At 33.7% G+C, this 14,325-nt stretch overlaps 1 protein-coding gene across 2 annotated transcripts; it reads right to left on the reverse strand.

Annotated features, from left to right (window-relative positions):
* Positions 1 to 3,461: 3,461 nt before the first annotated feature.
* On the reverse strand, positions 3,462 to 11,703 carry LOC148607833 (solute carrier family 28 member 3-like). 2 transcript variants are annotated; one of them, XM_088546612.1, is made up of 11 exons: positions 11,411 to 11,703; positions 9,974 to 10,244; positions 9,328 to 9,469; positions 8,783 to 8,974; positions 8,203 to 8,364; positions 6,398 to 6,523; positions 5,966 to 6,099; positions 5,466 to 5,637; positions 4,977 to 5,135; positions 4,412 to 4,592; positions 3,462 to 3,666 (listed from the first exon to the last, which is right to left on the reverse strand). In XM_088546612.1, exons 2-11 carry the CDS (start codon positions 10,234 to 10,236, stop codon positions 3,581 to 3,583), a joined length of 1,617 nt encoding a protein of 538 aa, XP_088402738.1. In that variant the 5' UTR covers positions 10,237 to 10,244; positions 11,411 to 11,703; the 3' UTR covers positions 3,462 to 3,580. The 2 variants fall into 2 exon arrangements, with proteins under 2 accessions (XP_088402738.1, XP_088402739.1); XM_088546613.1 differs by lacking the exon at positions 11,411 to 11,703 and adding an exon at positions 11,098 to 11,283.
* Positions 11,704 to 14,325: the final 2,622 nt, after the last annotated feature.

The raw sequence follows: 14,325 nt of genomic DNA on the forward strand, positions 1-14,325 counted from the left end.
GTATCGAAATAAATCCGTAACCACATATCGGTAATCTTCAAAGAAATTTTAAACATTTAAAAAATCGAAATTGTCGCAATGCGAAAAGGAAATTTTGTTTTTAATGAACATTCTCATATATCTGCTAAATTATTTTGAATTATTGAACGACGTATATACATTCTAGGTTGTAGTTTCGGCAATACCAAATCGAAATTGAAGAAACGATGAATTTAAATATCTTGCAACAGAATTATCATGCGCATTTAATTAAAGAGACATTAAAGACATAAAAATGCAAAACAAAAACAAAAAATGGGCAGCTTTCCATACTTTTTATACAAAAGAGCATACAATTGCATTACAGAAGTCTCAGACACTAAGACAGGACAAAAACTTTATATCAGTAAACCAATATAAGAAAAAGAAGTACTCATACGAAACATATTGTTACAAAAATGGGAACCCTTAAAGTACAACCATTTGAAGTGTCGTCCATTTGAACTTGGTTTGAAACTAATCATTTAGAAAACAATTGCACAGTTATCTAAATGTTTCCTGACTTAGATTTCAAAATTAGAATGTATATATATATTTGTACTACTTAAAATAGACAAAACACTCGAACCGAGGTTTTTAAACGGTCTCCATTTATCGAAGAGAATATATAGACAAGTTTAAGGGAAACATCTAAAAAAACAGAACCAAAAACAAAATTATTACTATAAGCATTACCATCAACACTTTAAGACTGATAGAAACACGAAAATCCCATTAATAGCAGTTACTATAATTAAGAGACAGAGGTAATATTCCTCAAAGAAAAAATATTTAACATAGCCAGATACATCACCAGACAAAACACAAAAAATATAAATAGAGCAATCGCCAATTGAATATTTGCAAATAACAGTTGCAAAAAAGTCAGTATACGTTGTGAGTTTTTAAGTACTTGCAGAAAACAGGGTTTTATAAAATAAAATAAAAATTATAAGATACATCAGGGCATGCCATATATAGAAGTAAGTCTTGGGTCTAGGAATCGCACTAAGAAAGATAACTCTAAAAGTTTTTTGTACCCCACTGAAGTCGTTTATCCGAATAAAAATAATCTAATTAGCACAATAAATAAATAAATAAATAAATAATAATAATAATAATTATAAGAATTTTTAAATATTGTCAGTTAGCCACAGTGCGAGTATAACGCCTGCAGCAGACAAACCATTCACTACACCAAAAATAACTGTAAGGAATCATTGCTCCTTAAAGAAATATAAAGACTGATATAATTATTTCTAAACTAATTTGGAAGTACAACGTGCTCGTGTATCAATTTTAATTTTGATTATTTTCATTTTAAAGTTTGACAAACTTTGCCAAATATGTTTTTTGAAATCAAGGTTAGAACGTAGAAAAGTTATGAGTTTCTTTGTTTGTTGTTGGGGTTTAACGCCCGAGCAGCAATATTCAGCAATATTCAGGCGATGAACATGAAATGGATGATAAAATGAACATGAAAAGATGATGAAATGAAAAATGATGCCACTGGAAATAGGGATAGGTGGGTAGGTTCGGGCAATTTAGCCTCCTGTGGCGGAGCCCTATGGTTCCTACCCCGGGAGAATACCACAGTAGGGTTTTTTTAACGTGCGAGGAACGTGGGATCTTTCCCAACACTGTGCACTAATATGGTTTGCGGTCAGGTTTTCCGTATTATAGCCTGACAATCCCAGCATGTAACACATCAGGGGTACCCCATTCCACCACCTGAGGCACACATCCCAGTTGCTCTGTGGGCAGAGCGCCCTAGCCCCCGGCTAAGGTTCTGAGCACTATTTAGTCGCCTTTTACGACAAGCTTAGCACCGCTGCAGGCCTATTCTTTTGACACCCGGACCTGCACGGGTCAGAAAAGTTTTGAGAGACAAATACAAAAAGGTAACCACATGAACCATTTAGAAACCAATCAAAAGATTTCAAACTGCGCAATTCTTTCTCCACTTGGATGTTTGTCTCTTATCTTGATCATGTTTTTTGAATTCGAAAGAAGAACAGTTATGACAAAGGTCTATAACAAGCATGTTGACCTTATATTGCGTATAAGTAACCCAAATATGTATCATATATTATTTGCCGAGGTACAAAATTCGAAACCCCTAAACACTTCGGCTTCATTCCTTGTATTAAGCATTGGGCTACACCGTTGTATTACCTTTTATACTTTGCTAGGACTCATCTGTGCTGGATTCGGCTTCCTATTTCGATATTATTGGTTGTAAGCACATGTTGTATATTAATCATTTATGAGTCTTGAAATTCCTTAATATATTAATCTTATGCTGCTAAAGAGAGATTACCCCTTGATACACGTGTACACCATATCAAAATATGCAATATCTATATACGATTGGTAATTTTGTATTTATAAAAAAATGACATACCACTGTAGGCAGATTTCAACTCTTTCACATGACAATGATGTGCATCAAGAGAATTAAAGAATTTCTCGAATGTTGGTACCGTGTTAAAATCAAAACCTTAATCAGCATTTTTGTCACAATAATGACAACTCGGTTCATTGTTACTACCTAAACATTTGACCACATTGAACTTGTCAACTGATATGTGCCTCGTATTCATCATGGTTCATGCCTGCCAATTCTAATGATTTAATTCCAATCGATTAAAGTCATAATTAAGATTTGCCCCGTCAACAAAACCTTGTATAGTTTAGAATTATTTGAAATGCGGAATGCGTACCGATCGACGTTAATGACATCACAGCACCAAGATAGTTATGGAAAATAACATATTTTGCGCATATGAGAAATGGACAATCAAATTAAATTGTTAGTAGACAACGCTTTTTACAGCATGATAGATCATTATATCTGTTATCAATTTTAATTCCTGTTTGTTTGTTTGTTTGTTCGGGTTTAACGTCCGAGCAGCAATATTTCAGCTATATCCAGACGATGAACATGATATTGATGATAAAATCAACATGAAAAGATTATGAAATGAAAAAGGGATGGGACACAAGGACAATGGGGTCGACAAATTTTGTTTGCCACTGAAAATAGGGAGAGGTGGGTAGGGTCGGGCAATTTAGCCTCCTGTGGCGGGGCCTATGGTTCCTATCCCGGGAGAATACCACAGAAGGGTTCTTTAACGTGCGAGGAACGTGGCATCTTTCCCAACACGGTGCACCACTATGGTTTGCGGTCAGGTTTTCCGTATTATAGCCTGACAACCCCAGCATGTAACACGCCAGGGGTACCCCATTCCACCACCTGAGGCACACATCCCAGTTGCTGTGTGGGCAGAGCTCCCTAGCCCCCGGCTAGGGTTCTGAGCACTATTTAGTCGCCTTTCACGACATGCTTAGCACCGCTGCAGGCCTATTCTTTTTACACCCGGACCTGCACGGGGCATTTTAATTCCTGATATCATAATTTAACTCTATTAAAGATACAAAAGCAAGTTTTTCATTTTAATTATGAACATCCGGTAGCATCTTTATAGAAGATTGGAATAATGTATGTTTGGATTATGGACAACTTGAACAGTACTGGTTCCTTGTATTCTCTTAAAAGATATCATTCAATTAAGACTGTACTGGAATTAAAAGGGCTGGTTCCGTTCTTAACAATTGTTGACATTTCACTGTCATCATAAAGTAAACCTGTATGAAGATTAAAAAAAAAACAAACAAGATAAGTCATTCTGTGGTTAGGTGAACTGATATCAATTTTTTTTCAGAATATGTATACAGAACTTTTGATTTCCCACTCCTATATGCTACAATTCAGTTTGTGCAATTAAAATTTAACTTCAAGAAAGGCATTAGGCCTTTCCTTATTTCAGGTTTGAAATACTGAATGTTATTGACAGAATATCTACACATTTCGAGTTGAAATCTAAATCATTTATGTGATATAAATGATAGTGCTAAATAGCAGATGCTTTCAGCATTATTTCACAAATGTAATTCCTTAAATGTCAGCATTTTTTATTTTGTTAGCATTCTCTGAATTGAATAATAATAAAGGTCGATTTTATACATTGGTATAAAACCTTATGAGAATTATTATAAATGTACGTAAACACGACTTCTCTTTTATTTTATATTGTTTCATTTAAGCTGATCTGATCAGGTACGCAAATCTGTTAGGTATATCATGATCAAACTAAGCAATTAATGAGAGTAATCAAGGGAACCAAGGTTATAGCGGTAATCAAAAGAATGTAATTCAGGGACAAAGACCAGACATGGAAAACAGACATACACAACAAAGAACATAAAGTAACTAAAATCATACATACAAAGTAACAAAAGTAAATGAGCAACTCGGACTCCACTAAAAACTGGGAGCATGGATCAAGTGCACCGGTAGTGTAAGCGTAAAGCAAGTAAATATTGCACCAACCTGCAAAACAAGCCGTCATAAAACAGGCTATACAACCAGCAATCCATGCTCTCACGACGACATCTACAACAACTTTCTTCCTCTCGGGTATAAGGACACTAAATCCTCCGACAATAATTCCCATTGTCATAGGGTTAGAAAACCCACAAAGGGCATATGTAGCAATCACTTGACTTTTTGTCTGAAAGAGAGCATAACTGGTATTCGGAGGAGATTTTATGCCTCAACTTTGTTAGAGAATAGGAAGCTTTAAGTTTTGTATATAATTTGTCTTCAATTTTTGCAAAATATGCTTAGCTTGTATATGACGTTGTGTCTAATTTAATTATTGTTAACATCACAAATTAGTGATATTATGTTATTCGTATTACGCAATAGGATTATTCCCGCAACTTATTGCCAATACTTCAAAGCCGTTCATATTTTTCCTACACTACGCGTTTATGCCAGATTTCTAAGTCAAATACCAGTTCCGATTTACTTGATGTTTCTAACATACAATTTCTGTATAACACATAAATGGGTGACTAAAAGAAAAAAAATATTTCGGAAAAAAATTACTTACTGAAATTGCTTTGATTTTAATAAAATCCCCAAGTCTGGTATATCCTACGAATTCATTAACAACTGTCTTTAATCCGACGACTTCGCCGACGATACGACAGTCCTTCCATGGAACACCCATCAAATATACAACGGGAATCATGACAAAACCAAGAGCTTTCTGGAATAAAAATGAAATACCTTTGTATATGAACCAATCGCCAGTAGCTTTTTAATTGTTTGACTAGAGCAATTCCTAATTAATCTTCAATTCTTTTAAAGCCCATCAACTCTGATACTAGGGATAGTTTTATCAAATTCGATGAGTTTTGCAGTCAATATAGATTGTCATGTTATCTGTAAGAGTCTTATACTATGTAATGCTCAAATAAGCGTATGATCGCTTGAAATCATAACCGCAATCAGATTAGGCACAAACGGACCGGGTACGGGTTTTTCAAATTAGCTTTACTGTTCTAGAAACACACACTCAATCTTATATTTTTCTTACATTAAATGATAAATCCGGTAGTTCTACCAAACTTCCAAGATAAGCTAATACAGCATTTAGAAATGACAGGATACTGAGAAAAGCAATAAGACAGGCTATTACAGTCAAAAGAACCGTCATGGCGTCGTGTGCACCTTTAGCTGCAGCGTCAATCACATTGGAAGATTCAGACCTGAAAAAGTTAGAATAAGATTACTGAAACAATCATCAATTATTTGCTTTATAACAAACTTCGTACGGCTAGAAACACATACATATGATATCAGTTAATAATGCTTCACAACAAAATGCATCCTCTGGAGTTGATTAAAGCATCATATATATATTTTTTCAGTTCATAGAGTTTTTCTCGTAATAAAAATATATGGATTGTCTTTTTCTAGGTTTTTGCATATATAATGCATTTGCCATATCCTTTGGTAAGTCATAAACAAACCTTAGGAAAAAGAAAATCGTCCTGTATATTTCGTTTATCAACAACTATAATCGCTCGTACCTACTGTGTCTGAAGGTTTTGGATCTGTTTCCATGTCTTTGTTTGAGATTCTTCCGTTTCAGGACAGATAATTTTAGAAATAGCTAACCCTGCTGGAGCTGACATTAACACGGCTGTCAAGATGTGTGCCGAGGATACCTAAGGAAGGCAAATATATACACAATAAAGACACGCAGGTTGGCCCAACTTAGTCTGGGCAATCGACACACGGAACGTACATGATACGGACTAAAATCACTGTATATTTCTGTATTTTCTTCGAAATTGCTTTTTTCATTTTCGAGGTTTCAAATATAAATTTTATATTTTTACATTTTTGATATTTTTTATTGAGGTTGTTTGAATTACTTTAGCATCCTGAGTTAACAGGAACCAGAAATATTAACAAGACAATTACTTTTTCCATTTCTATTTACTTTAACTAAGTACATCTCACCCCATATTGGACAAATAGCCCAAATATATCTGCAGATACAGAAGCGAACCCGGCCGTCATAATGGCAAAAAGCTCTGACTTAGTCAGAAGTGATAGGTATGGACGAATGGTAAAGCTTGCTTCTGGCTGTAATAAATTGTTAGAAAAATATATTAAATCTAGAGACAAACTGGCTACTTTAACATACGTATGTCAAGAACCCTTCAAGACTTCACGTTTTGTGCACTTTAATACTGATACGTGTATACGCGATAAAATGTAATCAAAATGATTAAATTGTAATCATCTGACATATAAAACCATTACAATATCTAATATAAGATCATATTTTCCATATTTTTATTTTTTTCTCTCTTCAGTCTCTTCAGTTTCCTTTTATTCTCGTTATTTCTTTTTAGAAAATCAGAAGACTACCAACCCGGACCATTACAAGAATTAACAAAAGACGCACAAGCCTAGACTCGTCCAAAATAGGGATAACAAGCACTGTTGGCTAAAATAATCCCTGTAATGTCCATGCACAGTCAAAATATAACTGAAGCAAACTTTTTTTTCTACTTAAACGCTCATTTTGTTATACTTAGTAATATTTTGACTATATCAACACTCAACACTAAAAATTTCCATTTAAAACACAATTTGTCGAACTCAACACAAAAATGCGTCTTCAAACAACAAAGCAAATGTAGTGTTGAGTAGGACACAAAAATGTCTAATACAACGTTTTGTTGTGTTGAGGTTGACACACTTTTTCTACCTTATAGACATTATATGTCTAAATCAACAAAAAAAAAAAAAAAAAAACCGTTGACATAGACATTTTTTAACCAACTCAACAAAATCCTGTTGACATAGCCAAACCATTTGATTATGTTTAGATTCACAAAAAATGACTAATGCAACACTTTTTACCGTTGTGGTAATGTTTTTTAATAGACAGAAAAAGGGTTGATTGAGACATTTTGTGTCTGTATCAGATGGTCATATCAGTCATTGTTTGACCCAGTAGTGAAGAGGAAGAGTAACCCAGACTCAACCAGTACAAAGATAATTCATAGATATGTCAAATCAGTATTTCATCAAAGGGATCTAAACGAACACTATATTATATGGATCACCCACAGGACGAGCAAGCATGACTCTATCATTGAAGGACTAATCGCAGGATGGGCTACGTGGATTCTGCCATTTCAAGATTTTTCTATAGGAAAATTAACCCGTTTTTTTTTTTTTTATCGTAGAGAACAACTAGAAGACAAGCAGTCCGGTATCCATCACTATGGATTATTCAGAGGACGAGTTTCTCGGACTCTACCATTATAGTAGTCATCCAAATGATAAGCAACCAAGTCTCTACAATTACAGGCGTCATTCACAGAGCGAGCAATCCGGACTCTACTATATATATAGGGATCATGGAGAGGACGAGCAATCCGGATTCTACCATATACGGATCATCTAGAGGACGAATGACCAAGACTATATATTTCCAAGGATCATTCGTAAGAAAAACAATCCGAACTCTACGATATTGGGATTATCCAAAGGACGAACAGCCCGAATTCTGTAATTACGGAGGATCTTCCAAAGAACGAGTTACCCTGTCTGTACCATAACAGGGAATCTAAATCTGGACCTTAAGGTATAATGATAGTCAGATTGGTGCCTGGAAACATGCACACATGCTGGGCTTGATGCCATTGTAGTATCGACCTCATGATTACAAGTTACGCGCCATAACCAGTCGGTGAACCAGATTCCTTTGATTCCAAAAAAAGCAAAAGCCCTTTGTTATAACAATTTACCTGCCCAAGAAACATGCTAGCTACAGTGCACATCGTTTCTGCTGCTGTTGTTCCCATAGTTACGTGCAGAATCACTGCAAACTTCTCAACTAGCATTTGCATCAAGCCAAAATGGTATAGAACGGACACTACAGAGTTGATGAAAATCACTGTAGGCATTAACTTAAAAATAAACAAAACCGACTTAAGTAGTTTAGAATTTTGCTGTTGCTAGTCAGACCGATGCAGAATCAACCATTCAATAAATTGTCTATTAAAAATCAATAAAATTATAATAGATTTAAAGCAAGTTGCTTCTCTCTTTTTCTTGTGCATGTGATTATCAAGTATTTGTGCCATGAAAATAAAAAGTTGGGCCTTGACATGCAGATACACTTTTATCAGCTTACGGTTAAATGTTTAAGTTTCAAATATATTTGTTCATATTACCTTAGTTAGTGCCACGAATACAGGATGTATTGGACAATTTCAACTGGCCTTTAATTACTAATTCAAGTTGCATTTAATATAAAAGATCGTATGCTATGTTTGTCATGGTTAGTATAAACTACAGTAAAACAAGGAGATGAATGTAACTTACCTTAAATATAAACTCAAAATCAGCATATTTATCACCAAAGACGAAAGTAACTCCTGCAATAACATGACTTTGAAAGTTTTCAACCTGCTTTCCAAGGAAAGCAAACGTTGTTTTTCCAACTTTTGTTCTTAAAATAATCAGACCAAGTACCATCTGTAGGACTATACCCCAAATAACCGGCCGCCACTTTATCTAGATGATAAAGTATATAATAAATTAAATTAGGTAAGATTTATATCGTCTTTATGTCAATCTAAGGTGTTTCAAAATAGACATGTATTACTACATTGTAATTAAAACACAACAGATCAACCATTTACTTTTGATTTTTTTTTGTTATTGAGCAAAAAAAAACAAAACATTTCATTCATAAGTGTCCATGTTTTTAGAATTTGAAGTATTTTAGAAGTATTTGAATCATCTCAATGATGCGAGTACATATTTTTGCGTTTGCCTATATTCAGTAGTGTTATTTCTTGTTTCATTACCAACTATTAACTAAAGAAAAAAAATGTGACCACCATGCAAGATACATATACCTCTACCTTTTTTCTGTCAAACGAGATAACCCATGATGTTGCAACAAATACTACAAGTCCAGCTAAAGAAACCAAATTTTCTAGTTCATTGATATTGGCAATAACCAAGTAGCATAAGCAGCCAACAACTGTCATTGTATAAAGGCATCTAGAAAAGAAAATTCTGAAAGATTTTCATGTTTTTTTTTTTAAATAATTTTTGGATAAAAATTCTCAAGAAAGTCAAAATTGATCATACTACATTAATTCATGACAGCGTACAGTTTTGTTCACTATAAATCTGGAGCTCAAATATTATGTTTATAAATATTATAACACGAACTATTACAAGAAAGAGAGACTCCGTGGTGTCTCTTAACTAACCATCTAGTTCCTTTCGGTGAAAGATTTAAAGATCGCGCTTGATTTGGGTACAGTAACTCAGGCTCATTAAGTAGAACCACTTTTAGTGCAAGTGGTTCTAAAATGATTCTATATCGTTAAGGCATAAATGTAACCATTCACTAAAAGTATATTACTTTGTTTGTTACCACATCCAATAGTACTCTTTTCTCTCGTCAACTTTGTCTATATAAAACGTTTAAACCAAGTTTTTAATGCATTTTATGTTGTGATTTCATTTATAACAACGGCTAAAATTAAGATTACTTACATGGTTATTTTTCGGTTCCTTGTCCAATTTAGATAAACTGAAATTTTAGAACAATGATTCTGTATCTGCTCTCCGAAATACCTACGAATTAGATACCAACCAAAACAGAATACCAAGAAAACAGTAAAATAGATGACAGGTAAAGCTCTTTCAATGTCGAAGGCAGCTGCGACAATCACATATGCACAGTAAAAGACAAAGGCAAAGACGAGAAACACAATTTTCTGGACACGTGAACATTTGTTTTCCGTCACTGTATCCATGACAAATTCTGTTGAAACAAAACACATCATTACATTTACTGTAACAAGCAATATGTTAAGTAGCTGTCTTTGTAAGAATCATGTAAAATCTGAAAAATGTGATACACCCCAAAAAGGCTACGTATTTTTATTTTTGTAATTAAGTTGTTTTATGGGTCTATACTATGAAATGTGTAATTATTCATTCCAATCTGTCCGCTCTTAGGAGTTAATCGACATTGAAAATACAGTAGATTCTATTGTATTTGAGTGTCATTTACAGATTTATCTCTCTTAATTTTGAAATCTACAGTGCAATCACATTTTGCATGATTCTTAGCTGGAGTGCTACTTAAGTAATAAAATATCGTTTTAGAGCATCAAATGCCTTTTTATTATGGAAAGCGTACTCTGTTTCGCCTAAAAAAATACACGTTTTGTTTAAACATATAATCTGAAATCTGTATATCAAATGCGAGATTTAATGTTCCTATAATAATGTTGGTATGTTTTAATGACATATGAAAAAATAGAGGTTTGGATTAAACTTATGAACTTTGTATATAAAATCAGTAACCCCAAAAATTCCCATAAAAGGTATGAATTCAATAGACCAAAATAGTTCATTGCTTTGAACCTTTTTTCGCTCCGTTAAAAGCCTCAATTCAAATGAAAACGAGTTAAACGTGAATGTACAAAGAACGAACTTAAACCTGCTAGATGTACCAATGTCATTTCGGGAAGGTCGAAGACGCGCTCATGAATTTATTCCGTGTTTTGATTCTTGCTGTTTGTTTTCCACTGTGTACATTTGTGTTCTGTTGTGATGTACATTTTTCTTCGCTTGTTCTTTTGTCGTTGGGGTTTGTTCACGAATTTTACCTCAATTGTCGCTTTTTCTCACACATAGCTCGCTTATCTCACCCATCGAAACATCTCATAATCCTATTTTCAATTTATAACATCAGTTAAATTCACATTCCCTGAGTAACTAGGACAAGGACATTGGGTTAATTGCAGATGATAACAAAGTTGATGTAAAATGTATAATAAACGAAATCTCCATTAAGCAAGCGATAACGAATGTGTGTACCATAAATTATAATGAATAATAATACAATATTGTGTAATAAGATGTATTATGCATATTTACCTTTCAAAAGGTTTTATATTTTGAAATAGATAAATTACTTACAGTGGCACAAATTATCTCCACTCTCTGCTTCAATGACATACACAATTGTATTCTACAGATTGCAAGTTTAACAACCATAAAATGAATTGATATGAGATTTGTGTGGTTGAAGTTGAAGTTATTATAGACTGATCTGACACACATGATACATGTACATAGCTAGTGAGTTGTCCGAATATTTAAACGGTGTTACTGGATATCAATCGTTTGGATAGACCAGCTTCAAGTCCCACTTTAATTTGTAGAACAATGCAATTTATAAACTTTCTGATATCACCATTACCACCTCTATCACAATGTCTATTGAGAGAAATAAATGTGAACAGATCGATAATATAAGTCAAGTACTACATGTTGTTGGTAAATGGAGGACGTCTAGGATGGTGTACCACTAATAAGGAGATTTTCTGTCCATTTCTGTTACATTTTCAACAGTAACAGCAAAACTGCAAATTTTACAAACAAAACAAGGGTGTCTGTCAAGATGATAACATTTACAAAGGAGATGAAGTAATGTATCATTGATTTTTAATAAACTGTTTGTCATCATTAAAACCAAAAATACATAGAAAGATATAAATTCATACACTAATTGTATAAAATCTGTAATACTGCATGTTTTGATAAATACTATGATTGAGTGACTTTCAAAAGTGCCTAATGTCTTCTGGTTTTTGGATTATTCGAGTTTCGGTTTCGACAGGTTTCATTGTAATTTTTAAGTTCCTAGAAAAGCAGGGGACGCTTACCCTACCATTGTACCTGGTTTATACTCCCAGTTTTAGTGGAGTCCGATTTCCCTATTTACTTTTGTTACTTTGTATGTAATATTTTTGTTATTTTATGTTCTTTGTTATGTGTGTCTGTTTTCCAAACCAGATCTTTTTCCCTGGATACTACAGCCTCATATCTTGACCTACACTTAGAAATCGACGGTAAAGGAAAACTATTAACCAAACTTTACGACAAACGTTATGACTATTCATTCAAAATTGTCAACTTTCCTTTCATTTGTGGCTACATCCCTTCAGCACCTGCGTATGGAGTGTTCATATCACAACTCATACGTTATGCCAGAGCTTGTCGAGACTACGCATACTTTTTGTATCGCGCTAGAATTCTAACAAATAGGCTTCTGGAGCAGGGTTATGTTGCTACAAGATTGAAGTCATCACTACAAAAGTTTTATGGTCGTCATCAAGAACTCGTGGGTCGTTTCGGTGTATCCATATGTGCCATGAAAACTGATTTGTTCAATGTGTCATAGTTTTCCTGTCCTCTTTCGTCTTCCCCAGACTTGACTTTTTATGAGCAACTCGGCGAGTGTTTCTTGAAAAGCAGAGGACGCTTACCCTACTGGTGCACCTAGTCCATGCTCCCAGTTTTTAGTGGAGTCCGAGTTGCTAATTTGCTTTTGTTACTTTGTATGTATAATTGTAGTTCTTCGTTGTGTATGTCGGGTTTATGTTAATGGGATAATGTTCAATAAAGGAAAATTCTTCGTGTTTTACCCAATCCTTACCTCATAGAAATATATGCCTCGCATCGACCTAAAACGAAATGGTCAATTTCAATTTCCTGCGCAGAAGGTATAATCGCTATTTCAAAGCTTAACACTTCTGCCACACCATATATTAAAGCCGCCTCTATATCCAAATTAGTACAGTACAACGAAAATAACTTCGCGGATTTGTAATGAGTACACTGTAGTGCCTATGTCCTGTGATTTTTTACATACTATTAGCGGAGTAATATGTAGTTAAATAGGGGGCGGTAATAGATCTGCGGAGGGGATTGAAAGGTTAAATCATCAAAACCTTTAAAGGGAATAGGAACCCCAAAAGTGTTTTACTCTAATTTAATAGTATCTATATAAACATGCATAAAAATGTGTTTCTTCAATTTCAAAGCCTCACTAATTGACTGATAAACTTTAACACAGGAGGCTGACGTTTTTTCCCAGCATGCATCATGATTATGACGTATCTGTGGCACTAATCTTATCAAGTAATGCTTTATCTTAACATGTGGTCATACAAGAAACAAAACGCGTGTGAAGTAGAAAATGTAAGAAAATATAATTCAAAACAATCGTATTATGAAAAATATCAAAACTTTTCAACATTAGGTGTAAAAACATAAAAAACTGAGAATTGAAAACAGTTGTTAAAAATTCAATATCATAATTTGAGACAGCACAGCAGGTCATAATATTACACTTTTATATTGTATTTACAACAAAAAGAAAAATGGGATAAAAGAAGATAACTGATAAAAAGTTTAATTTTCTCTTTGTATTCAGTGCATGAAATTTCAAATTCAAGAATATTGACTTCTTTAATTTGTTAAAAAAAAAAGGTCTTTCAAAATCTTTTTTTTAAATAACTTTTAATTTTGTTTTCAATTAAATTGAATAGTCTCTAAAGTTGAGTAAGGTATAGAAAAAAATATAAAACATCAGCAGTGTCAATTACTTAAATTAAAAAATAAGAAATATATGTCCTTTTTGTTCCATTATTATCTTGTGTACATTCCATTTAACAGAAATGTAAAATTCACTTACAAGTATAATACATTTTCACAAACACATTCACCATTTTCTACTTGTGACAAACTGTTTATTCTTCACAGTTTTAGGGTTGTTTACCTAATACTACATCAGATCAAGTGCCACATTTACATCATAATAAGTGTTGCCATCTGGTAATTTTGTAATAAGGGAGTTTATCTTATAGCAAAGATGGCTGCCCCCTGTAACCATTAATTTAGAGTAATTATACTCTCTAATTAAGTAGTTAAGTACAATATAGGAAAATGAACTTCAGATTCTTCTTGTGTTCTGTAAAGACTATCGATATACCCCACATGCTGAAAAGGGTTCCTATTCCCTTTAAAACGATCAAAGGTTTTCGCAA

This window comes from Perna viridis, chromosome 9 (genome assembly GCF_037379345.1).
Source record: "Perna viridis isolate PV_CMFRI_1.1 ecotype Kerala chromosome 9, ASM3737934v1, whole genome shotgun sequence".
Classification (NCBI taxonomy): Eukaryota; Metazoa; Mollusca; class Bivalvia; order Mytilida; family Mytilidae; genus Perna; species Perna viridis.